The sequence below is a fragment of the Anopheles gambiae genome, chromosome 2, assembly GCF_943734735.2.
Source record: "Anopheles gambiae chromosome 2, idAnoGambNW_F1_1, whole genome shotgun sequence".
In the NCBI taxonomy this organism is placed as follows: Eukaryota; Metazoa; Arthropoda; class Insecta; order Diptera; family Culicidae; genus Anopheles; species Anopheles gambiae.
In genome coordinates this window covers 33,625,733-33,653,289 of record NC_064601.1, presented here as the reverse complement: position 1 = coordinate 33,653,289, position 27,557 = coordinate 33,625,733, and the positions used below count along the sequence as shown (strand labels likewise).

Here is a 27,557-nt window from a genome sequence, read left to right as displayed (position 1 = left end):
TGATGAGCACATTTTCCGACCACCCCTACCAGAGCTGCAATGCTGCAAACCATGCTTAACTAAGCCTTTTAAAACAAAAATCTAAATCGCACACTTTCTAATGGATTAATGGCTGCGTTTGGCTTGCTAGATTGTAACGAAGCTCATCAGCGTAAAGTTGATCGTGCGAAACCGTGTGCGCGGCAAATCCCGCATTTGCAATCACGATCGCAAACGCTAACCTTTGCGATTTTGTTTTGGCACTAATCGTGCGAACAGTGGTTTTAAAAACTGAAATACTTTTTTTCTGAAGCAGGTTGTAGCTATCATTCACTTTCCCTGCAGTTCACCATGCTTAAACCGTTTGCTCATTTTCAGTTATTATGCGTGTGTGTGTATGTGATTTTTTTTTGTTTCTTCTCATTTGGTTGGACTCATTTTACGCGCGTTTCCCATTGCCATTTATCGCAATGTTCGATATTTGCAGGCGTGTTATCATCGGCACTCGATTGCTCGGTACGCCCGAACGCAGTAAAAGGTCAATAAAAACTGAAAGTTTTTCACCGCAGCGGTGGTAAACGAGCAACGTGTGCCCCGACTTTCGTTTCTCCGATCGCGTTAGGTGATTGGGAACATCCAGTGGGAGAGCACCAAGGGGGGGGGGGGGGGGGGGGCAAGAAATGGTGCAGCGGAAGCGGAATCGATTGGATGCTGGATTTGCAGTGCCAAGGTTTGGCACGGACACGGAAATGCAACCACACGCACCCAGCGGAATGCAAGCAGGTTTGGCCTGTAGTTGGCAGGCACAAGCGACAGCAGCGAGAAACTGGTGCTACGCAGGCCAAGTGGGTCGTTGACCACGTTCACAATCGAACGCGTACGCGTCGGGAATGCATAAATTGTCGATCGGGTGCATTGATCCCCTTTTTATGCGCCTGGATGACTGGCGGCAATGGAGATTAAAGGTGCAGAACATTTCCTACCGAATGGATGGACCACAAATGGATTACGCCTTTCTTGGAATGCTATGTTCCAGCGTGAAAAGATGAATTTAATTAACATGCAGCCGGTATCTAAGGGCAAATGGAACCGCTCACAGAAGGCAGCTAGGAACAGAAGAGCTCTTGTTGCTTTGTCAATCAACAGGGCGCGAGAGCAGTCCTAAACGCGCCACTCCATCAAATCGGGATCATACCTCAGCACAACTGGCACTCTCTCTCTCTCTCTCTCTCTCTCTCTCTCTCTCTCTCTCTCTCTCTCTCTCTATCTCGCACTATCTCGCCCTCCCTGCGGTCAAAACACAGTGACCATGGCCCGATTTTAAACGGCAACCATCTTTCAACTTCCACCGACGAAAGCGTGACACGGTACGTACGGGCGTGATAAATGTCTCGCGCATTAGCCGCCAGCCGAAGGGCCATTACAACACCTTGTGCGAGTGGTTGCCTGTGAGCTTTAAAGTGGCGATGACGATTCGCTGCAAAGCAGCAACATTCTGGCCGGAAAGCAAGTGGCTTTCATTCTAATTGCCCCCGGGGATTGGGGAAGCGATGGACACTTTCGGTGATGGTTTGTGGGTGCAGCACAATTGTTCGGCCGGACAAGTGGAATGAAAGCACTTCAAGCCCCGCTCGAGCGGTAATGCGTGATGTGGCATGTTTTGGGAAACACATAGTTTTCTATTCATTTGGTGGTTCAGCACGGCACCGTAATTTATCACCTTCAAGAGCAAAGAGCGATGGTTGCGGATGGTGTGTCATTGGCTGAGAACGATGTTTCTGGGTTATGATGCTATGTTTGTGGAACGATAGCAAAAGTGTTGTTTTTTTCTCGCTCAATGCTCAATCGAGATGATTTGTTGGTGGGGTAATTTTTCATCCTCATTTGGAGGAATGCCGGGAAGCAGGAACATTGCTGGGCATGCTTGATAGTGGCTGATTATCCACAAATCATGATATGTAGCTTTTTCATGTATTTTAAGTGCACGAGCAACATTACTTTTCTCGAACAATGTTTGAAAATATATTTTCTAATTGTTTGTAAATGATCTTATTTTAAACTCTGTGCAGAGTTGTTGCATTATGTGTTCCTCCATGCACATCGTACAATTTTGCCGCGTTGATTCGCCTTGTAACGCGGTGGAGATTGTAAATTTGCTCACTTAAGTTCGCTATAAAGCATCAATTTCCTGGTCATGCTTCCGTTGACGCCACTTCGTACCCAGCAGCACACTTTCATTGCGGAAGAAAGAAAGACAAATCACAAACAAATCTCGATTCGAAACGTCTCGTACTGGTGGGTGAGCGCAGATCCCCTTACGTGCCGATGCTAACGGTTTCGGCTTAAGCCGATGAGCGACGACCACGTCCGCACCCTTCATCACGCTTACCCACTGATGGCTGTTTACAATTTCACCTAACTGTTGTGCGGTCGGTGTGTCCCCTTCCTTTGCACTGTCTCGGCACTGTGCCGTCATCAAGATCGCGAGTATGCGATCTACGCGATCTGCGCACGGCCTGAATGGGTGTCATATGTACATAAAACTTTTCTCTCTCTCTCTCTTTCCCTATGTTTTATCGCACCCTCTCACCATCACACAAGCATCGAAGCGAATGGCTCGCAAACACAACGAAATTAACGAAACGCAAATATGGTGGCCCGACACAGGCCAGGGAGAAAAAGAGAGTGTAAAAGATAACCCCTTGCCAAGCCATCCCAGGCATCCCATTATCAGTGGGTCAAGTTTTCGGAACAGGTTTTGATGTGTGTTTTGTTATTTTTCTTTCACTACCTTTGGTGTTGACGAGGAGCTTTGGTTGTCTTTGAAGCTGGACATGCAAAAGATTCCCGCGGAGTCGTCGCCGTGACGTTTGCGCAAGAAAGTGCATTAAAGGTCGTTCCATTAAAAAATTAAAAAAAACGACCAAACCATACGGTTCCCACTTCATGTACGGCAAAAAGCGTTAGAATAAAGATCCTCTCTTTTTTGTGTTGGTACCGTCAGCGGTGAACTATGGATAAAGACACAATTTAAATGCCTTTCACGTTAGCCCGTCCGGCGTTTGAACTGATGGCAAGCATTTCACTTTTTATATGTTTTACCTCTTTTTGTTTCGCTTCAACTTTACTTGAGTCACTCAGACCGATTTCATGGCTATGATGGAGCGTACGATGAGACTACATGTAATCATTTTCCTTGCTTCAAATTTTGTTGGACCATCACCATACTCTAATGCCCGTTTTAACGAGTTGCCCTTTTTTGGGGAAGCTTTGTTTTTTTTTTAATTTAAATTTGACTGCTTCTATTTGTCATTTGTTCGGTGCAGTAATGTAGCGAGCTAAAGAAACACACTCCACTGCCTGGTGCGCCGGCTAACCTTCATTAGTTTCAGTGCTTGGTCGGCCGAAAAGGAAACTTGATTGATGCCGCCCCAAACACATTAGCGTACGCGGGGTGAAATAAAAATTTTACGCATCATCGTCCTTGCAGGATGCAGGTTGAGCGAATGTATACTGCCATGCTTCTGAATAACCACAATACTGTGTAGTGTCCTACTTGGGTGGTACACAGAGAGCGAACATAAATACCCGCAATCAGCATCGGTATTGATCGACCGTGCTGCATACAAAGCGGATCCTTTATATATTTTTATTCTAATCATCAGGACAGTTGCGCAAGGGCAACGAATCTACCCATTTGATGAAGCGTGAAATTGAGCGTAAACGAAACGTTTTCTTTTAACAGCATGCCCACAATGTTCCTGTACCTTATTTTTCTACCATACACATTAAACAGTCACGCTGCCCTGCCGCAGGACTGGCCGCCGCGTTGGTTAATGCGGGAACGAAAGTGAATCCTTTTAATACAATTTTAATTACACACCATACCTGTGGCTCGGGTAGGCGAAAAAGGGACAAGAGATTGTAAACACGCCCGATCTAATCGGATGGCATCGCTGAGAACAGAGTATCGATTTTCATGCCACTAAAAGGAAGCACGCGGGAACGTGCATAAATTGATTTAAATTCCATTCTTCACTGATCAGCTGAACTCATTGATGACGGCCACTAAGTAGAGAAAGAAAAAAACATATCAAAACAAAAGGAAATGAGTGAAAAAGCACGCGGGAAGCAGCGAAGAACACTCTGATTTCTGTGCAGAGAGTAACAAGGCAAGGAGGGTTCGTCGCTTGTTTGACATACACCGCGCATTGAAGTTGTTTGTATCCTTTTCGGCACGGCAACGCCCCCCGTTTTGGCTCACCACATCAAAGCAACCAGTTGGGCGGTGAAGAGTAAAAAGAAATCAAACTCGTCAGTCTTTCTTGTTCAGCGTTGTTCAGCTTCCTTACACCCGGTGGGACGGAAACTCGATGCGCATCGTCATGCGCCAGCGTGCATTGGGATGCGCTTGCGCATACCGTAACCGTGGGTGAGCACAATAAATCAATCACTCGAGAAAAGGGTTCCGAAACCCTACCGGTATCGGTTGCGTGTGTGTGTCTGTGTGAAGGAACGTGTGCCTGGGGTCGATCGATTCTCGATGGAGGAAGCGACGGTTAATGGTGTGTTGATCGATTCCTTGCGGGTGGTTTTATCTCCACGGGTGCACACACTGGGCCCACCTGCTACGGCGCACTGCTGATGAAGGGTCCGATTGTTGGTGTATATGGATATGACATGAGAGATTTGTCAGATACGTGAGAAATTTGTTCAATTTGCTGGAATCATTAGATGATGCTCCTTTCTGTAACAGTGAGGAAATGGGAGACCAAAACTTTAACGTTACGTGGTTTCTTACCTGCTAAGTTGTTTATGTGTTTTCTATATATTCAGTATGAACCATTCCAATCGCGTGGAGCTTGATTGTATATATAATTTCGCTAAAAAATTTCGACCTTTTTTGTCTTCCGTTTAGTAGCGTTAATACGATACTTAAATGGACGATCGACATTTCGAAGGCGGAACTGAAATTTAGTACAGCCTGCCTTTTACCTGCAAACAAACACGTTTGTTATGGTATCGTTGCTGTTTTTTTTTCGGTAACATTCGCTGTATAAAGTGTAGTTCCACCATAGCGAAGGAAAGTCGAGCACCGCTTTCTTCTGCGATGAAAACTCTGACAGCACAAAATAAAGCTTATTTATTCAACGACCCATCTGTGACATGCATCGGTTTGTGTCGTTTCCCCCCTTTGCTTTGGCTATATTTATGCTTCCGAGTAAAGCCGACTGTTCATCGCCAGAATGGTTGTAGGTAACATTTCTTCCAAAGGTGTTGTTATTGGGGATGTGGTTTTCTTTTATGGTGATTGTTACTCCTTTTTATAAACGATTCCCGGTTCTGTGTGCTCTAATAGCAACGGGGAATAAAGGCTATTATTATATTCGCATTATCACATCGCACCTTTTCGACAAAGAAAGTCAATATTGATGCCGTCCTGCCGTAAACATTTCGTTAAACAATTTCCTTTCGAAATCGTGTTCGCTGAGCGCAGCGTGGTTTAATAAAAAACAGTGATTGGTGGTTCCAGCAATATTTCTGGTTCACAACGCACAACATCCGTATATATTGTACTGTGGCGTACCGCGGAACCCCGCGCTCAGAATGCGCTTGATCTTTTCCGATCTCGACACTGTGCCGTATCGCAAACTGGTGCTTGCAATATGGTACAATTTTATGAACGAACAAGAAATCCGTAAATACTTTCGCACTGCAAATGGGAAAATAAAAACAAGCCAGTTTCACTTTTTCGTTACCCCCCAAAATCGCGCATTTCGTGCCGAGTCTGGTGATTTTGACAGAAAGAATCACCGGGGAAAGTATCGCAGAAACCGAAACGGGCGGGAAAGAAAGAGCTCTCGCATACGAGTCGTCCCAACAACCAATGCAACGGTGAAGCACGGGACAAACATACGCAAACAAACGGATCACTCCCAGCGTTTTGGAATGCGCTCTGGTGCACGAGTGGCTTGCGGTTGCATTATGAACAATCATCATTAGCAGGCAAACCCCTGCCAGAGAAGCGATCTCGATCGCGCTCGATCAGAAGCAACTCGTCCGGTTGCACTGTGGGCTTGTCCCGTTTCAAGGTTGGTGGTGTGGTCCATTTTTGCGGCCCATACGCAGAGCCGCTCCAGAACAGACGAGAGTCAGTAGCAGCAGCAGTAAAAAAAGGGAACCATCGGCATCAACATCGCCGCTAAACGTCGATAATTAAATGACAGGTTTAATTTTTGGCTGCCTTCACTTCCGTCGTTCGCGGGGATGCTATCGGGTTAAATTAATGCTGACAAATAACCACGAGCTGTTGTTGGGGTGCCGACCCGGGGCGTTGCTTTGTTGCGCTGTGGTCAGCTTGGTTTTTTCGTTTATGCTATTTTAAAATTTAAAAGGGCATGGGCTTTTTTCCGGCTTGGTGTGGTCATTTTTTATTTGTTTACAATCATTGAAGTCTGAGCAAAGTATCCAATTCGCGCTCACAACCTGAATGAAAGACGTGATGGAATTTAAAGTCGTGAAAATCAATCACTTATAATTGTTCTGTTTTGCTGTATGAAACATATGAAATGTGGTAGTGCAACATATGTGCAAGTATCAAATACAAAACCAATCCTGGTATAATTATTCATTTTTATAAAAATAAAACAAAACCATCTGTACGTTTCTCACTTTGTTTCAATTTGTAATTGGAAAATTACACATCCCTGAATCCACCCAGATCGCCACAGCGACAAACCAGAAAAGAGAGAAAAAAAAACTGCCATCCAAGGCACCAGATCCAATTATTGTCCACCTTGTCACTTCCTTCCACCCCAACGAGCTCTCATCTTCGAATACACAGTTTTTTGTTGTAGTAAAATTTTTGTTTCCACCATTTAATAACCACACCGTTGATAAGGTGCACGAAACAACAATAATTACGCACTCCGCCGCAATAACAGCAACAAAAAAAAACCCCGCTCCGGAACACTGCCCGGATCCAAACCAAACTGCGGAAGATCGAACCCGTGCAGCAAGCGACGAAAGGGGCGCCGCACCGCGTACGATACGTAATGATCGGCGCTGAAATAATTACCCCGATCCCCGGATCCCCTCCCCTCAGTCGGGTTCGGATCGGTTCTTTTATCTTGCAGCAGGCCGCCCGCCTGTGACCCACATTCGCAGGCCGGTGGTCTTGTTGATGTTTGCGGTGTGTGTGCTTCGGTGCCTTTACCGAAAAGGTGCAAGTGCCGTTGACCGGTGTCTCGATTGCACGGGCCACCATCAGCAGACGAAATCGACGATAAAAACACGCGCACCGGGACCCGCAAGGGAAAGTGATGCACACGGGGTCGCGAAAGCAAGGATCAAAGGGACAAAAGGGTTATCCATCATATGATATGGGTTACAGGGGGTTTGCTAGAAATGGTGCGATCTGTTTCGAGCAAAAGCCAATTCAACACAACTCTGCCCCAAACGGCCGAGGGAAAGCCGTCGCAAGGAGCACGAGAGAAGAAAACAAAAAGTGTCTAATCATCACTAAAACTGTGCATCTACCTGCGTTAGTAATTTATTTCACTAACCTTTTACGGTACGTGCGAGCAAAATGTTACAACCATCCACCGTGCAAGCTTTCTCCGAATAATGGGCTAGCGCTTGCTCGGTGGTGCGTCCGTGCCGTTCCGAAACTTCGAGAGCGTGAAGTGCCCGGCGATGAAATCATGCACGGCGAACCATCATAATTCCATTACATCTATTGAGCAATTTCACTCCCAAACGAGCAGGACGTTTCGATGAGTCACCGGAAGCCAAAACGGATCTTCACATCGATCCCCAACCGCTCGCCCACCCCCGGATAATCACGTAATGGAAGTGACGCAAAGCTTCGCCACTGCCCCACTAGGCCCATCCTTGCCGAGCGATCGACAGCATTTTTGCGGAAAGGGAAGTAGGTCGTGGTCGGTCTTGTAATCGATCACGTGAAGGGATTTTTCCAAAGCGTGTAACCAGAGTGCCCCCTAAGGGAGGGCCACAAGGAAGACAGAGAGAGAAAGAGTCCAAGCGGGAAGGGAAGAAATTAAAAGCAAACGCCACGGCGCCACGATCTTCTTTGCCCCGGTTGTGATCATTGTGGTAAAACGTTGTTCAATGAACGCACGCTACATCCAAACAGTCCATGGTTGGCCAAGCTTTGTACAGTCAAACAACAGGCAAACAAGTGACGTGCAGGTCGTAAAACATGCATCCAGGCGCCAAATAACCCACATCCGGCTCACTAGACGGTATCCGGGTGCAGGCGTGGTGAAATTATGCAAGCCATACCGGCCTACGCTTGTCGATTGACCTGATGGGGAGCGTGTGCAAAAAAAAAAACAGTTTATGGGACACAAAAGTGACGGAAAGTTAAACATGTCGTTCAAGGACAGAAGCGACGAACCCGACTGCGACAGTGAAGGTAAGAAAAAGAAAGTCTTACTACGTCAAAAAGCCCCAGTCTGCTTGGTGTTGATCCCTGATCCCGGATGCTCACACGTTGATACATCCTGATTGAAGGTTGTCGTTGACAAAAGTGCTCTCAATTTCTTCCGCCTGAGCATTGTACCTTCGTGCGGAATACACAATTCACTGCAAATCTATTTGCGAAACCATTTGAAATTCCTAGGCCAAACACCCTGGGCGCAGCATCGGCCGTAGATCCGACCGAACGCACAACTTTCTCGTTTGAATGATTTATCAGTGCGCAAACATCATCACGATCATCATCATCATCATCATCGCCACGTTGATTTGAGAGTCTCGTCAGTTAATAAAAGAAAACTGTATAAAAAAAAGAGCGACAACCTTCCCCCGACCATTTTGCTGAAGGTGGAGGAGGTGGCTTTTGGGGAGTTTTCTGGAATTCGATACCATCCCCTCGATCTCCCCCTCCCTTGCGACGGGAGTTACTTTGCGGCGGAGCACCAATGGTGCAAAAAGGAAAAGAAAAGAGCACCACCAACACGGTCACTCACGCAACGAAAATGAAAGTGAGATCACCCGGCAGGGTTTGGGTGTGCTGGGGGCGATCTCCCCGATCCCCCTCACCGAACGTTACATCTCAACTCCCACCCGCTTCTTAGCCTGCTCGATCGAGTTTCGAGAAAGTTGCCCTCACTGCCCGGTGCCGCTCACAACAGCTCACCCTCGGCAGCATCGCTTGCGAACCTTCCCCTCCCAGTTTAGTGCTGCGGGAGCAGCGGGGATATTGCTGCACCTTTCTTTCTTCCCGTTGTTACTTTTTTGCTCTCCACCAGCAACACCACCACCAACCAGCAGAGAAAGAAGCTGCACGCAAAACGGATGAGTGAAGGCCGCACGGCGAGCACACAGCTTTCCACAGACAGCTTTGATGCGCGTGCGTTGCTCGGTGGAACGGGCGGTAGTAGTACTTGACTGCTAGCAAGGGGGAGAGAAAAGAAAGTCTCGTCTCGACGACGACGACGAACGAGAGCGAGACAGAGGGAAGGAAAATTGGAAAGCAAGCAAGTGGGAGCTCCGGGCAGGCCGGCGTAACGGGCACTCAGCGCATGCGGCAAAGCGCTCGGCACGGTGCGCACCGGTCGGCCAGCGTTCAGTTGAGCGCTACTTTCGAAACGCGACGGTCGCAAACGGAGCAACAGCACGGGTGGTACCACAGTCCGCGAGACCGACGTCCGGAATCACGTCGGCGTCCATCCAGGGAAACAGAGATCGGGTCCAGTTGCTGAGTTTGGAGTGCTAGTTTAGTGCTACCGCTTGGTGGACAGGTCGTACGGGTTTTGTGCGTGTGCATTTGTGTACCGGTGCGTGTGGGGCAGGGGCATTGGAGGTGTTTGTGCATGATTGTGCCCGAGGATAGTGTGTGCCGTGGAGCAGCGCATCAACGCAGTGGTTGCAAATTTCCACACCAAACCAGCGAGCCTGTGCTTTTACATGTTAAAGTGTAAGTTGAAGATCCCGGGAAGAGGGCCCCTCATCTGTGGCATACAGTCCCTCCGCGCCTTGAAGGTTGAGTAAAGCGATGAAGCGATTGTTAGGCTTGATCCGTTGACGTTAATCCCGTTTAAGACGCTCGCACTAATGCGGGGCCCCGGTTGGCAGCCGTTTAAAGCACCATAAGAAATCACGATCGATCGTGAACGCATGTGGTGAGGTAGTAGTGAAAATACACTACATTCTCCCAGTGACCCAGATATAACTCTCACACCGTTTTTCCGCAACAGTTGCAGCACGGGGCGTCGAGCGCTGCTTTTCGGAATTTTATTACATATTTTTATTCGGACCGCGGGCAAGAAACGGCAAACAACAGCTAGTTCGCGCATGTGATGCGTATCGAAGCCCCGAACCAAAACGGTTGCGAGTAGCCGGTTGCGGATGTAGTACACCTGTAGCCTGCACACGCGTGAAAATCGGGACGGGCAAAAAACGGTTCGAAAACGCGCAGTGTAAGAGCGGATATTAAGTTGCGCAGATGCATTGGAATTGGTTCAAAAATGTGGATGATATCCTATTTAGCATATTGTGTGCTTGTGTGTTTGTGTGTACATGTGTGTATCTGTGTAGTGAATATTTAAAATGAATATTTTGAAGGGTTTTTTTTGAAGGGTTAAGGACGAAATATTTCAAGAAACAACAGTATTAAGCTAAAGCATTCCCTGTGACTTGTGGTTTTAGTTCTCTGTTACTTTAAACTTCAACTATCGAACGAAGCAGTAGTGAAAGTGAAATATTATCATCCTGCCTTTTCGAAATTTAATGAAATTAAAATCCTCGATCATATTGCGCCGAACGCTTGTACTTTCTTGAGTGATCTTTACTTTCTTAACAGTACGGCCCCGAGGTCAAACGCTGTGAACTATGGGGAATAACTGGCCCGAGAAAAAAAATGCCTTCCATGCCTGTCCGCTACCAAACGTCAGCCAACCACGTGAAAGTGCCGTTTCCGGATGTGTGCGCATGGGTTTTTTTTCGATATTTCATACCGATCAATCATCAGTCCTCCGTTTGGTAGCAAACGTGTAACGACCAACATCCTCTCCCTTCGACCAAAACACCTGTAAAATGTAGAACATACAATGTTAAAGGCTCTCTTCCCTCGTCTGAGCAATATGATGGATTAGTGTGATGTGTGAAAAATGGTGAAGCGGTGAAAAACTTCGGACCCCGAAACGATCGCATTATTGAGGATTCAAACGTAGTGTCAAAAGAAAGGTTCGATCGTGACCGCGTGACCGTGTGTATGTGTGTGAAAGTGAATGAATGGCAACTGGTTTGCAGTAGGGGTGCAGTGCAGCGGAACCGGATCTGCCTGGGACACACAAACGAACGCACACGTTTCGAGCGCCATCCCGGCAGAGTGAGCTTTTCCAACAGCAATGGAGCAGCACTGCCAATGTCCCGATCGTGAAGGAGAAAGTAGACACTGCGAGGACGATTATCTTTGCTCAGTGGTTAGCAGCGCTAAGCGTTTCGTTCGATTTACAGCGTAGCGATTTTATAATACAGAATCGAGTGCGACTTCCTTTACCAATACTTGTGTTGAAAGAGGTTTAAAATCTCGATCTTGTTGAAATCGCTCACTGTGTGGAATACAAATGAAAACAAGAAAAAACACGCACACCACAATTAAACTCCAAACAGCTCAATTAGCTTGTCCGCACTTGTTTTACACCACTCGGTCATGATTCGGTAGAAGGAATAAAAAAAGGCTTCTTCGTTCTTATCCGTGCCAAATCTCGCCGAGAACCGTGCAATGAGCTGCTGCAAAGTAGCATAAATGGTAGCATAAACAGAAGCGGAGAAAACCGCTAAAGAGCGACTGGTAAAAAAAAAGTGTGCAATAAATATTCGGGCCTCTGGGTTGCCCGTTCCAGCTGGGGCTAATTCCATCGCAGTAAATTCCCCGGTTGCCCAAAAGCAGCAGCTGAGTCGTTTTGTAGTGTCGGCTTCGGCGTGTGCATCGTAACGTTTTGGCGTATTTGTGTGATGGCCTGAGCCCATTACGTAATTTGTCGCTGTCAAACCGTGTTCGCCGTTGGACGGGTTCAAAGCTCGTGCCACACGGTGGCAAGTAACGCACCGGAGATTTACCGTTCTGTAGCGGAGCGTCTGATGCCGTGCCTTCACGAAACACCCTGAGAAGAGGAGAAGCGTGAAGGTTGCGTGGCGTTGGAAAGGGGATCAGTTTTTTTGTACGCAATGACCATCATGACGCACATACGGAAAAGAATGGATTAAGTAGGACGGCTTAAGCGCCCTTGCGTTGGCAATGCTTGATTTGCGATACGTAAGCTTCGGGACACGATTCTGCTGAGTGTGTCTTTCAGCGCGTTTAAGATATGATGTTGTCACTTTCTGAAAAAAGGATTGTTTAACACGGCAAAAGCTTAACCGTGCTTAGCTTAATAGTTTGTTTACGGATAAGATTCAAAGCATTTTCAGCTGTTTTGTTGGATCAAGTTTAGCGATGTGTGAGAGAATCGCTTCCATGTTTCATATCCATATAACCAGTAACTAACTCTCCTAATTTTCCCATTTTTCTTCTTACCTTTCCCAGATAACGGATAAACTGTACCAACTGCTGCCATAGACCGTTGTAGTGCGATATTGAGGAGCAAACATTGTGAACGAAAAAGTAACCGAACGAAACAGGACGTCCGCAAACGAAGCGGCCCTTGCAACAACAAAACAAACCACGCAGCAACAAACTGCGAGCACGAAAAACTCTGCGACACGAAACAGCGAACGAAAAAACGATGGGCAACCGAATGCGATCCTTGGTCGCGACGTTCGTGCTACTATTCACAGTACTCGAGGTAAGTCGGGCTATGGGATCGAAGCGAAGAAATGTCCTTAAGGCAATCATAAGGTTTGAGCACACCACAATACTCCTGGTGATGTATTTCCTTCCCGATTGGCTTTTTTCCCCATCGAGACAAGCCAAAAGCAAAAACGCTTGCTGGAAAACAGTTCGGCCGATTGGAATGAAAACGAAAAACAACACATGGCTGCTTTCCACCCGGATAAAAGGCGAACAATCAACAGTTATGGTGGCTCGCTCGCTTGCTCACTCGGCCGCTCGCGTCCGCGATAGCCGTGGCTAGAAATCGTTATTTATAATTCGATTTTTATTTCCAGCACATTTCATTTTTTTTTCTTCGCTTTTCTTTGCTCCCAGCACCGTGGTTTAACAGCCTGGAAGGTGCTACCTGTTGCCCTTTCGGCGATTTAGCATTTAGCTGCAATCAAGGTCTTGCTTCAAACTGCGCCGCTGCACATTAATGTGCGGAACGAACTCAATGAGAGGCGGGAGGCCTTTTTTATCCCTCTGCTTCTCCCTTTCTCTCTTCATTCTCTCTTTCTGTAGAGATGGCCCAGTTTTACACAGATTTACTGCATTGAAGAAGAGTGAAGAAGAGTGAAGAAGAAGCAGGAAGGGTTATCTAAAAGGTTTATTAAAACCGCTTAAGAAACCAAGGTTTGTGTGTAGGTAATGTTGGGCTTTTTCTCTCGGAATCCTCACAATTATGCGCAGCAGGAATTGCGGCGCATACAAATCATAAAGCAAGGCGTAAACAAAGTGCCACATTCGGAGTGAGATGTAAATTTAGGTAATTCCGTTCAGTTGCGTTGCTATCATTGCATAGCGTACGCAGATCCTTTCTGTTCGATTGCTTGAACCATCACGTAACGCGCGTACGTACGTTTCCTAGTAACAATTAGCCGTTGGTACGCGAAGAGTGTTACACTAACATAATTCGGCACTTGCGCTCTGTCGGATTTCTGTCGGATGAGGTTGATAAGCTAGACAAAGATTACGTGAGGTCATAATGTGTCTTATGTGATCGTTATCGATTGGACGAGGCTCTGTGCCGCACTCTGTCGTATCATATCGATGCAATCAAGCCGCGTAACAAAGTAAAAAAATAGAAGTAGAGTAACGGCTGGGCGGTATTGTAATTACGGGGTATGTTTGTGGTGGTATTTGCTCTATGCATGTCGAACAAATTGAAATCAATTTACAGCTATGAATATGAATAGCTATAATATGAAGTGTTTTTTTTAACGAACTAATTGATTTTATGTTTTATATAACAAAAGATACATTATGGTAGAAACAGCAATTCAAACAAATGTGAATTGAAGAAACGATCCTCACAATGATCTGTCCGATAATTTAATGAGACTTTCATAAAGCTTACAGCTCTCATAAAACTAGTTAGAAAATCGCGTTGCTGACGAAACACTCGACACCGATGTTTTACTGCCTGCTGTGAGCTTTTGAAGCAAATACAACTTTACCGAAATCCGGTGCACGTAATTGGTACACTATACCGTCTTACCAAGCGCGCGAAAGTCGGTACCATTTTATTGCTCAAGCCCTCAACAGGGCCATAAAAAGCGAGTCCTCCTCCCCTTAAAAGCTACAACAATTCATAAACTCATCAACAGCGCCAGATCGGTGGTAAATCGGTGACAAAACAAAGAATTATAATGAGCGCCGAGCGAAGAACGGTTAACCTCCTCTTTGGTGGGAAACGCTCGTTCGCCAAGGTCTTCGCTGCTCCTGCCAGGCCGGGGAAAACCCAAACTCTGCAGCATACAAAACTTTCACCTTCACCTGAAACGCTTTCCAGTGCGCGATCCATCGCGCCAGCACTATGCGGTTTGGTTTTCCATGCAGATTGCCGCTACGTGTGACATCGATCGTTCATACTGGGGGGGCTGTTTTCCTTCACCATCGCGTTCCCATCGCGCCGTAATAACAATGGAAGGTGCCGAATGATCGCTGCATTCCGAGCGATCGGCCACACTGCACACACCCTGCACGCACCCGGCAAGGTGCACAGACAATCGGCACTCATTAAAATATAAAACTGCACTGTGCATTATTTTGTGTCACTTTCACCACTTTCAGCCATCGGGCGGATATGCACGTGCGAAAAAGTACAACTTATCTAAGGGAAAACTCTCACTACGACAGCCACAACAGTAGATGCACTCAAAGAAAACTCTTCAAAATGGACTTTAAATCGTCGCCAGTAAATGGGAGCCGACCCTGCCGACGGGATGAACTGAAGTTTGATCGTGTGCTGTGAATGAGCGAAAATAGAGGAAAAGTGGGGTTTCCCTTCTACAATTGCATTATTTTCGCCGCTTAGTTTTGTGTGCTACTTTCTTCACTTGCTTTTAATTGAATTACATTCAATCGGGAAGTCTCACTCTTAGCTGCCTGTGCAATTTTGAATGTTTTCATTTTTTACCCTCTCGCACAGTGCCGAACGGTGGCCGATTAGGTTACGGGAAGCAGATTAGCAGTTGGCAATTTTATATGATGCATTATGCTGGAATCTTTGCATGTTGCCTATTCACCGTTCACAGTTCTCCATTATGTTTATCTCATGCAGCAACCACACGCAGCGCCAAAACACATCCCACCAGCTTAGCTGCGTTCGGGTATGGAAGAAAGAGTTTAGGCTTTTCCCTATTTTCTATTCTTCTGCTCGGCGTGCCGGTATTCGGTTACCCGGTTCTGCTCGTTACCTTGAGGTCGATTATTTGTTTCACCGCTAAATAGCGGTTTATGGGAAATCTCACCCAACTGTTCGGGCGTTCTCTCCATGATGAAACCCAAAAAGCATACCACGACAAGTGGATCGATGGTTCGTGTTCGCTTTGCTTTATCGCTTGTTTGCAAATTCTATCGGTATTTGGTTTACCAGTTTTCCACTGATTCATCTGAGGGAGGAATATAGGAATAGATCAAAAGAAAATGAGATAATTAGTGCAAGATTAACACAGACAAGCTTTGTTTTTAGCCATTTTTTGCATTCACTTTGGCATTAATTTACGATAATTCGATGCAATTTTACCATAAATCACATTTAATCAATCTTGATTAAGTAAATCATCGATTTTTCTTTCAATTTATCTTTAAAGAAGTGAAAAAAAGAATTGATCATGCGCACCGAAACGACGGATATGATTATTTCTCCTTTTACATTTTTGTATCGTGCTTTCAGCTTTCGAAACATTGAAGCAATAAAAAAGCCTTAATATGGTCTTAACGTTCGATAAATAAGCCTTATCTTTTTATGGAATATCAATCCTGGCGGAAACAATGGTACCAGTTTCGAAAGTGACCATAAATAATCGGGATCGAAGGTAGCACGCACTAAACGAGGAGCGGCTTCGAGGTCCTGTATTTTGATGCTATAAATCTTACCCAGATTTTACAAAGAGCTTGAGCTCCATAAATTGTTTTGCCCAAAACCCCAAAGAAAGCTTATATGGCGATACTCAAGTCTAGAACTGCAAAACATCTTCTTATCCCCCTTTTTTTTTTACTCGCAAGTGCGTTCGTTGAAAGGGAAAACGGGTTGTCCGTTTCGCAAGTTCTTCAACTCTTGTCTTTGCAGTGAAAGTGTACTGGCTCTCAAACAGAACAGCACCGCACACTGTCTGGCTTCCCTGTCGTTGTCGTTTTTCTCGCTCCTGCCCACTGCCCATGGGAAGACCTGCTGGTGGGCTTCGACCCAGTGCAACTTACTCAATACGCCCCGATGCACCCGACTGAACCCGTTATAAATGATATACGATTACATCAGCATGACCTAATTTAATTTCCGTTTGACCATCTGCTGCCTTTATCGGGTTTCGAAGTTTGGCTAATGTTTCAGATGACGCTTTTCGGTATCCTTGTTCAAGGAGCACATTTGCTCATAGCTTGTTTAAAGGCTTGATGTATATGAAGTGTGAGTGGTGTAAGGAATTAGTAAAAAAAAAGACTCAAATGCTTATACTTTTACGGTCTTTAAAAGACACGCATATACATATATGAAGCTGCCAAACATCAACACACCACTACAGGTAGCGGTAACAGTAACGCATTAGAAATCGGCTGTTAACCGATCGCATCGGAGCAGTTCCGCTCCACAAACAATTGCTTTCCACGCCACAACACCGAAGGGGAAAAGCAAAGATGCAACACACGATCGTGTGAGCTGTTGTGTTACTTCCTTCCGTAGGAGAAAATTTGAAAATTGCATCCATTCGGAGTTCCCCTTTGGGCAGGCCCGGTGAAAAGCGCCAGGTGAAAAGCGCCAACGGTAGACGAGTGCCGGGTTTTGTGAATTTATTTACCCTTGCTCACCAGCTTCACAACATACAAGGCCCTGTTAGACGGGTGAACAAAACGGGCAGGCTCTGTAGCGCCACAGCGTGCACGACGGAGAAACGTCTTTCGTCTTTCCAGCCGCTTGTGATGATTTGTGAATCGTGTTGCTCGTCAGGGAGGGTTCGTCGCTTTGGCGGCATTTCGATCATCGGACGCGCGAATGTGTGTCCGCAAAGCCGTACGCGCCAGGGAGAAACTTTGCCCCAGCACAGCGAGAGTTTGTGTACTGCGACACTCACACAAAACTTTCACTTTGCTTTCCACTTCACGGCACGGGCCACGGCTGTCGCTCGTGTCGAAATGGAAGCAATCGGCCGGGGCCTGCATGAGTGTGTGTTGCCACACCACACTGGCACAGGGAGTGTCAATACGGCGGGATTAGAACCGCAGCTTCATTCGGCAAACAAGATCTCGCCACGGTTAGTGGCCGTTAGCAGGCATATATGGTTGGAGGTGGCGTGTGGTTGCGCGCCAAACACCTGTCGGGAAGGATTGCGGGTGAGCAAGCTGTCATTCTTTGCCTTTCGCTGCGGCCATTTCTCCCGCGTCAAACCAAATCAAGCGGACGATCTTTGATTTATGATAATCCTTTATTTTGGCATTGGCCTGGAAAGTCATTAGCGAAGGGTGTTGTGTACAATGTTTTACTGAATAGACTATCAATGGGCACCTGATTGATGTTTACTTTCGATGGCTAGCAAGCCTGAACAGGACGAACGGTTGGGTTCTATTTTCCAATAACTCCTATTGATGATCGATTGTAGCAATTTTGATGTTGAATGCTAATTTTGAAGGCTTTCTTTTCATTCTTTCGTGGGCAAATTGAATGCATGAAACTATTTTCCCCCTTTAAATGATGAATACATTGTGATGTACTGTGTCTTCAACTTTTGCCTTCCGGTCTGGGGTTGATAAAAATGATGTCAAATCACCATCCCGCACCCATAACAAGCCCTAATCATGGGTGTTGATTTGGTTTTGGAAACACCCTCCCCAAGAGTAATCTGTAATAAACTACTATTAAATCATTCACCAGCAATTAGCGTCCGGAATCGATTTTCGATTAGCGGGCCGGTTTTTGGATCGTACCGGCCGTACCCAGGAAAGCGCTTGATAGTGCTCGACAGTCCGGTGTCATGGTGTGGCAGCTTTCAAAGGTCCGCCCATCCGCTTATGTGTCTACATCACCGTTTTCGATCGTTCTTCGCACAACCCTTTAACGAATTTCGCTATTTTGGATACACTGACCCAGTTCCTATCGAAACGATCTTCACCATATGCTTGGTGGTTTCGGCAGAACACATGCACACGACGACACACATGCACACCCTCAGCAGGGAAGCCATGGCCGGGCCACCCCGTAGGCAGTTGGGAAGGTGATCAGGACAGGAAATTAATTATTCCAACCAAGCCGCGGGTTTCACTGCGGTGGGCGCCGCCGCCTGTTGACCGCGGTGAAGGAGAAATGGATGGATCACTTTTTCTTTCAATCATGCTATCTATGTGATGAGGGTTGGCAGTGAAAACAGGATCGTTCGGTCATTTACACTGTCATTAGGGTAGATGGGGGGTTGCGAGTCCACTGCCTATCGGTTGCACGATTGAGGTGAACTTTTTTCTCTCTCCCTCCTTTGCCTTTCTAGGACGAACTGGGTGTGTAAAAGGTAACACTGAAAGAGGAAGTACAGGAATGTGACAACCTATGGGCTCGTCATCAATCATGCTAGCTCAATGTGGAATGGTGCGAAGCTTTTTTTATAAAATAAAAATCAACTGTCACATAATATAACTCGTTTGTTAAAGTTAAACATCAATAATTGTCGTATTTCTGTAGGTCACGCACTTCTAATTTATTTGGAAATATCTTTGAAAAGTACTTTCAATACAAAGAACTAACCGTTAAAATTCAAATTCGCAGTACTGAGTACTCAATTGAACTACTCCAAATACATAGACTAGGAAGATAAATAACATTTTCTCAATGTTTCCTGCTCTCTCGGCTCTTCTACAATGTAACTTCCTGGTCATCGTTATTGAATCACGGTACCAGTTCCAGCACAGTCTCCATATGCTCTCTATCTCCTCCTCCTGCTAATGTAGGCCAATAAGTATGTAAATCCAACTCGAAAACAGCTTATCGATCGGCTGATCGATAATGAATGCAAACAAATCGCACCATTGACAGGCTCAAGCACACTCAGGGCGCATCCATTGACAACTCGTTCGCTCGATCACTGATCGATTAGTCGACAGGTTAATGATCACTTGCCGGTATGGTTGTTTACTTAGTGAGCGTAACCAACCATTTCACTCACTTTTCACCCCTTTCAAGCAAGCGGGTTGGAGCAAATGAAGAAAAAAATAACGGCAACGGCATCCCTAATTATTTCCGATTCACTCAGCTAATTGACTGAAGGAAAGTATCCACAGAGAGGACACAAAACGGATTCCGAAAAAGTATAACTTCTTTTTTTGTTGCAAAACAACACAAATTGTACCGCAAATGCAACTTGCTTCTGCGCAAAGCAAAACCTGCCTAAAGTGATACTGATGCGTGTAGACTCGTTTTGCTGCTCTTGCTCGACAGGTTCGGAATTTTCTACACTCACTCTCGCTGAAGGTGTCGGCTACTTTTCTTAGCTCCCATTTTCTCTGTCTCTCTTTCTCTCTCAAACACACACACACACTCTCGTGTGGTACGATTCCAATCCAATCAAAAGCCACGTCCACGGAGGGATTTAGCTATCTGTCACTTTGAAGCGCTCCGGAATTCCGGACACCGGCGACACTGCCTCCCCCTCAGGGACATTACCCTGAGCCACCACCAGGCTGTTCGCTGCACCGTGCGTGTGGCATCGGTTTGGCATCGATTCGATTCAGTTCGCCCGGCACACGTCGAACGGTGGGGCGATGGTGAAGCAAATCGAAGAAGAAAGTGTAACGCCGACGACGACGATACTAGCGTTTTCTAGGGCACACTGTCGAGCCTGTGCCCGCAATTATGACCATACCTGTCCGTTGGTGCACCGTTGGTGTACTTGGAGTGCATTTTCACGGGTGCGGGGTGGGTAGGTTGTTTTTTTGCGTAAAACCGGAGCCAGCTTGTTCGATGCAAACGCATCGCAGAGTGTGGAGCAACATTGGCTACATTGAAGGGGATGATATAGAGATACAGTTTTACGGTTGGATAAAAGACGGAGAAAGCGATTTGAATAATGCGTTGCTGAGTGGAATTAACCATCGGGAAAGAAAAGGTTCGCTAAAGGCCCTGGTAGAAAAGGAATCTGGCTGTAGGTTAAGGTTTTAGCGCTCAGACTAAACCGCTTGCTGCACTACGCTTGTGAGTAGCGCTCAAATCTCTGTTGTCTGTTTTTGTACTAAATTTTTGCAACAACTTCGGTAAAGCGTAGCAAATAGGGGAGGGTGGAAGACTCCCGTGACTTGCACACACTGATGATCTAGTGTATGCTAATGTTTGCATCGTAATTTGCCCTTTCCTGTGGAAGTAGAAAGCCGGCCACAGTCGGTGGTTCACCGGATGTTTTGATGCACTGCTCACAAACACGCACGCAGCCCAGCCGAGCCCATGTTGTCGATGCACGATCTTTTACTACTCTCAGAACAACAGTTGAGAGTAAGATTTACCATCTCTACCAGGGAACTACTTCAAAGAACCCTTCAAATAAATGATGTTCGCCGCTCTAATGTGCCTCGCTCCGAAATCAGCCAAACAAAACGGCATTAAATCAATCGGCACATATAATAATGGACCGAAGCGCCTCTTCCCAAACGCCTCCGTGTTCGTGAGTGTGCATTAAGCATGTTCGGTGGGCGAATAGATTGTTTTTTCCCGCCCGACCGACCGCTCAAGTGTTAACTTCCCAGCAAAATCGTTGGGCTCACGTGGTATTAGATGCTTTTTTGTGTGTTGTTGTTGTTGAATGGCAGGATAGTCAACTTTCTTCACGCCGGCCCCATCTGTAATTGGGTTATCAGTCACGCATCTTTAAACCCGAGGTGGATCTGCCGCCGGGCAGCGCAAACTGTTCGTCAAAATCGAATTAAAGCAAAAGCAAGTAGGAGCAATGGGGTGGAGACTGTTTTTTACCCCTCTCTATGGGCGTATGGGAAGTACCGAACGGTTTTGAGGAACAGTAGCTTGTTTATCTGCTGGAGTGACCCAATTATGTGGCGAGCGTCTTTGGCGGATTGTTTGGCGCAAACAGACGCAAACGTTGCACTGTGCGGCTGAGAGGAGAGGAATCGGAGCGCATCTTACGGTTAGTGGATGTATGATTCTGGAGAAATGTTGATTTGCTTTACTTAAGAATCCGCTAGATGGTGCTGCGATCGCGTTGAAGATTTTGATAGAGACAAACACGAATGTACTAAGAAAGTGTTTTGGTACCTTTGTTTATGTTTTATTTTGGTTTTAAAAGATTCCAATTGAATATAAGAATCAGATTTACAATAGATAGATGTTTTCTGTTTAACAAAAAAATGTAAATGATCAATACGAATGTTTGAATGTCTCATGACACTACTCAAGCAATAGATTTTGGAACACGTACGGCTACAGTTTTGCAATGATGTTCGTGAGCCTAAAATCTTCAGCCGTATCGTCTAAGATACGATGAAGAGAAAGCGCATCAACCACGTGTGGACCGACCGTACGGTACTGCAGCAGACCAACATCAACGCTGGAATGCTCACAACGTACGCAGGCTTACCACACACATCCAGAAGGCCGTTCGCGCACCTCCACATAGCCTGCGGTCTCCATACGGCTGCCGCCTAAACAAGAAAGCGCAAGGAAAATCTGTACCGGTTTCATTTAATTACTGCTGCGCTGTGTTACCCTTTTTTTCTCCCCCCATCCGCTTCCTCCCTCGGGGACGACTCATCGACTCATAAAGAAAATGTGGCCGGTGTTTTATTAGCGGCCTGCTTCTCCGGCTGCAGTTGGACACCGGGTATGATCGCTGGACCGTAATGGTGTTCGGTATCGTTAAGGCGGGTGGTTCGGTACGACGTACGGTACCAGTCCAGTTGACGAGGGCACAAGAAAGGAGGCAAGAAAAAAGCATGCATCTTTCCCCGGTTGGTGGAGTTTTGACGAGAAGCAGCAAAAAAACACACACACATACACAACTACGCATCACACATTTGGGAAAGCGATGTTGCGGCTCTCACGGGGCCGGTTGGCAAATGAAAGCGCAGCGCAGTGCGCACCATTTCCATCGCCCCGTTGCAACTTCGCATCCCCACAATGCTACGGCGCACATCGCACGGACGGGCGGACGGGAATAAATTGAATCCAAGCATTAATTCGCGCATAGAAATGGAAATTGCAAAGGGAAAATAGAAAGTACGCGCGCTCTGCGCTCGCGTTTGTTGCTTTGGGACGAAAACAATTGAACGAAACTGAACGAAACACCGTAGAGATTGTAAGATACAAACACACACACACACACAGACCCACACGACTGGCAAAGTACTAATTCGTTACGTTACTAATTACTTCGCTCTTCTTTTCTTTTCACAGAATGTCCACTGTGATGCACCGTTGGTCGATTCGGCAGCGCTGCCGCTGGAACACAGAGCCGTCTACGGTCCGCCTGCACCCTCACCAGTATACGGTACGCCTGGTTTGCTGAGTGGCGGCGGAGGTAGCGGCGGCCTGATCGGGGGCGGCGGCGGTGGCGGCGGCGGAGACGACCCGTGGCCACTGTCCGCCTCGAACGACAGCCCGCAGATCAAGCATCTGCAGGTGCAGTGCGAAAAGACGCACATGCGCGTCAACATCGAGTTCGACCGGCCGTTCTACGGCATGATCTTCTCCAAGGGTTTCTACAGCGATCCGCACTGCGTGCATCTGAAGCCGGGCACCGGCCACCTGAGCGCCACTTTCGAGATCTTCCTGAACAGCTGCGGTATGTCCAGCTCGGCCAACCACAACGCGGCAAGCTTCGGCGGTCCGACGCCGTCCGGTAGCTACGTCGAGAACACGATCATCATCCAGTACGATCCGTACGTGCAGGAGGTTTGGGATCAGGTATGTATGCGTGGACGCGCAGCGTTGATGGGTCGTGGCGCTAACGACAATCTCACTTTCAGGCCCGCAAACTCCGCTGCACGTGGTACGACTTCTACGAGAAGGCGGTCACCTTCCGGCCGTTCCAGGTCGATATGCTGCACGCCGTCACGGCCAACTTCCTGGGCGACAACCTCCAGTGCTGGATGCAGATCCAGGTCGGCAAGGGCCCGTGGGCGTCCGAGGTGTCGGGCATCGTGAAGATCGGCCAAACGATGACGATGGTGCTGGCGATCAAGGACGACGAGAACAAGTTCGACATGCTGGTGCGCAACTGCGTGGCCCACGACGGCAAGCGCGCCCCGATCCAGCTGGTCGACCAGCATGGCTGTGTGGTGCGGCCGAAGATTATGAGCAAGTTCCAGAAGATCAAGAACTTTGGCCCGTCCGCGTCGGTCGTTTCGTTCGCCTACTTCCAGGCGTTCAAGTTCCCCGACTCGATGAACGTGCACTTCCAGTGCGTGATCCAGGTGTGCCGGTACAACTGCCCCGAGCCGAAGTGTGCCGGCGGCGACTACGGACTGCCAGCGCTGACCGGTAACGGCATCTCGGGCGAGTATGGTGCACCGGGACCGCTGAGCGGCGAGTACGGACCACCGCACCTGTCCGAGTACGGTGTACCGCCAGCGGCCTACCCGGACCCACGCCACCCGTCCGACGCGTCCGGCGCGTACTCGGAGAACCAGGACAGTGTGGTGCCGGCCCCGCAAGCCCAAACGTCCGCCAACTCGGCCGAGAACAAATCGGACGGTCCAGTGAACGCTAACGATCGCATCGAATCGCAGCCACAGTCAGCGAACCCGTCGTCCAACGACATCCACGACCACATCAACATGCCGCCACCGCCGCCACCAGGCCAGACGTCGTACGTCACCGTGACCAAGCAGCAGAAGAAGGACGACGGACTGTCGGGCGAGAACAGCGGCAATCTGGTGAGCCTGGGCGGACGGCCCCGCTCGGTGGAGGGACTGGACGATCTGCGCGGTGTGCGCCGACGACGGGACACGATGTCGGTGGTGATCCGGCCGCGCATCTACAAGCGCGACGCCCAGGAGATGACGGACGTCAACACCGAGCGCATCATCCAGGTGGTGGCACCGGGAGACGTCAACTTTGCGCTTAACAACGCGTCCGGCAACGAGACGGTCGTGATCCAGTCGCAGCGAACCGTCGACCCGGAAACGATCTGCATGTCGGTGCCGAGCTTCGTCGGCGGACTGGTGATGCTGCTGCTCGTGCTCGCCGTGGCGTCCCTGGTAGCGGCCTTCCTGTTCGTGCGCGTGCGACACTTCGACCGGAAAGGTACGACCGCCAGCCGCCGACCGCACTTTGTACTGTCGGAGCTGTGGACCTAAGGCGCAGGCAGCGAGATGTCTCGACTTCCCTTTCCCTTTTCGAACAGCTCATCTTATCTATCTTTTCTTTTCTCTCTTTCATCGCACGCAAACGCCACCCGGTTCGTGTGGACCTGGATTTCGGATTGCACTCTTCAATCATGTTGTGGGACATCACACATCACCCTGGGATCCATGACGCACTCCACGCACCGCACTTGCGCACTCATTCTGAACCCTCACAGGCAATCCTTTCTCCGGACACTAAGCGACGAACCCCGTCGGTGGGTCGGTCCTCGTGTCCCGAGCGACCCTTGACCCCGCATGAAGCTCGGGAAAGTTTCTCCCTCCGTTCTGCACCTTCGCCGGAGCATCTTCATCCTTCATCTGAAAACATCTTTCGGCACCGGGCTCACTCTGCAGCTTGAACACTCCTGTTACCTGAGCATCATCTCATCCTAGAGAGCGGTTGCTCGTTCGCGCGTCACGAAGGGCAGGGAAAGGAAAGGAAGCTTCAGGGGAGGTCGATACTGGAGATCGAAAGACAAGGACGAGGGACCGTTGTGAAATCGTACGAAATGCAATCTACTACCACTTGTCGCAGCAATCGCACCGCAACCGGGTGACGATCGTGGCTGCTCCAACAGTTCGCGAAGATGCGCTAAAATCCATCCACCCTCCCTCCTTCCGACAACCGTGTAGCCTAGCAACCATCTAACAACCTCATTTCATCGTCCCCTTTTCCGGTGCGTGCCCGCGCCACCATTAACACGATTGCCTCTTAATTTATTACGATTATTATTATTATATTATTATTATTATCGAATCGGTTAATATGATCGCGAACGAGTTCCCTCTATCATGCCCCTCTCCCTCAGGCAGTCCTTCCAAGCTGCTTCTCTTGCGCTTAGTGTACGATACCAAACGATTGTGTATTACCAACATACCACCAACATTTAATTTATTTGCTCCACCACCCCGTTCCAAACTCGCAACTCGATACTATCATCCTGTACATCTTCACCCCAACCGATCCAAACCGATCATTCCCTTCCCTCATCTCCAGCGCTACCTGTTCGGAGGTTTTTGCTTGCGCGCTGTGTGTGACAGTGAGTTCTGCCGCAAGGGCAAGGGCATTAGCGAAGAGAAATCTTTTGCTCATCTCACAGTGACACAAAATTTGGACAGATGAACAGAACATGAGAACAGAACATCCCTAGGAAGAAGAGTTTGGGCCAACTTTTCCCTTTCTCTCTCTCGTTCTTCGACGATGTGCTGGATAGTTTGTAAAGGCACTTATTATAGTAATTATCACCATCACCCATCAGCTTATTCATTGGGGAGAATGTCGTCTCCATTTGGTCGTCCTCTCAGCCTTCTCGCGGCGATAGAGGACATCCTCACGGACACGGACATTCGATCTTATGAAGGACGTGTATCTTTGCTTCAAAAGAGTATTTATTTAATCTCCCTAATTTTCTGTCTATTTTTCTTAGTCACCACGTTCCATTTTTTCGTTGGTCTGTTTTCACCCACACAACCACACACACACACCTCCTCAAACACAAGCAAACTACGGGGTGTAATACTGCGTGAGCGACGCTTTTCTGTTTTCCATCGCTGTTTTTCACGCACGCACAAAAACGGTTCATTATGTTATGTTATTTGGATATTTTGTGTTTTGGCTTTTGCTTGGTGCACCTTTTTCCTGTACCATTCTTAACTGTTTCCCCTCCTCTTCATCATTTTACCCGTACATATATTAATATATATATATGGAAAGAGAGCAGGTGGTTTAGAGTGTGTTTAGCTTTTAAAAGTTGACCGTTTGCTGGATGTCGCCCCTAGTCTTAACGGAGACGTTCGGTGCACCGGTTCAAGTGTTTAAAGACGCGACATGACTTGAAGCTTCCGCTTGGCGCTATACCGTGCGCAAACGCAAACAAGAAACGGATGCCGCAAAGCAAGGCGGCACGCCGCAGCAACGACAAACTGCAGCACGAACGTTTGATACGTAGAATTGAAATAGGGTTAGGATGTAAGCATTCCTGTTGGAGTGAAAAGGAGTACGAAAAATGGATCGACCGCCCGTTTGCGGAGTCACTATATTCACTCCCCCTCTCTCCGGTCCAGTACTGTACGAATAGTTTTTGGTGATTGTGCTTGATAACAGTATTTTTTGTGTTTTTTTTTTGTTTTGCTCCCCATGCAAAGGGGCCGTAAAAGATAAGGTGTAAAAGCGCAAAGGTGTGGTGTGTGGTGCGAGCCCAGGAAGCGTATAAAAAGGCCACGAACGCGGGGCGAGAAAAGTTTTGCGCAAAGGAGATGAAAAAAAAACAGACAAAAGCAAAAAAGTTAGAAAATTTGCAATAGGACGATGCACGAACTGCAGTAATGGTTAGGGTTGAATTGTGTTCTGGATTGTTTTCTTTTTAGGAATGTGTATCATTTTTGTTTTGGTTTCTTGTTCAATTTCCATTTCTCGCTCGCCAAAACTCTAGTGGAAACAGGCAGTTAACAGGGTGTGTTGTTGTGTGTATTGTAAACTCGTGAAATCCGTTGATCGAGCAGCGCGTAGTTGCGGGTACTACTTCCTTGCAAATATCAGCGACGTGGATATTATTGTAAATATTTATTGAACAGAAAGATAGTTGAAGAAAATAAAGTGATTAGTAATGAAAGACTATTGTGTATCCTTGTTTTTTTGTTGTCTAATAGCTTATTTTTTCAGCTTATCTTGGCCGGTCTCGTAGTACAGTCGTCAACTCGTACGACTTAACAACATGCCCGTCATGGGTTCAATCCCCAAATAGACCGTGCCGCCATACGTAGGACTGACTATCATGCTATGGGGGGGGAATCAATTAGTCACTGAAAGCCAAGCCCACAAGTGGGTACAGGCAGGCCTTGACCGACATCGGTTGTTGAGCCAAAGAAGAAGAAGAAAAATAGGTTATCTACCTTAGTATTGAAC

At 47.4% G+C, this 27,557-nt stretch overlaps 1 protein-coding gene across 3 annotated transcripts in view; it reads left to right on the top strand.

Moving 5' to 3' along the window:
- Positions 1–27,264, top strand: part of LOC1273887 (cuticlin-4) — a 46,539-nt gene extending 19,275 nt beyond the window's left edge. Inside the window, exons 1-5 of one of the 3 annotated variants that reach the window (XM_061644639.1) lie at positions 9,555–9,922; positions 12,536–12,794; positions 22,701–23,210; positions 23,273–24,551; positions 24,829–27,264. In XM_061644639.1, the coding sequence (XP_061500623.1) occupies positions 12,735–12,794; positions 22,701–23,210; positions 23,273–24,551; positions 24,829–24,851 (1,872 nt within the window). In that variant the 5' untranslated portion in view covers positions 9,555–9,922; positions 12,536–12,734 and the 3' untranslated portion in view covers positions 24,852–27,264. The other 2 variants (XM_312919.5, XM_061644638.1) reach the window with 2 other exon arrangements.
- The last annotated feature ends 293 nt before the right edge of the window (positions 27,265–27,557 follow it).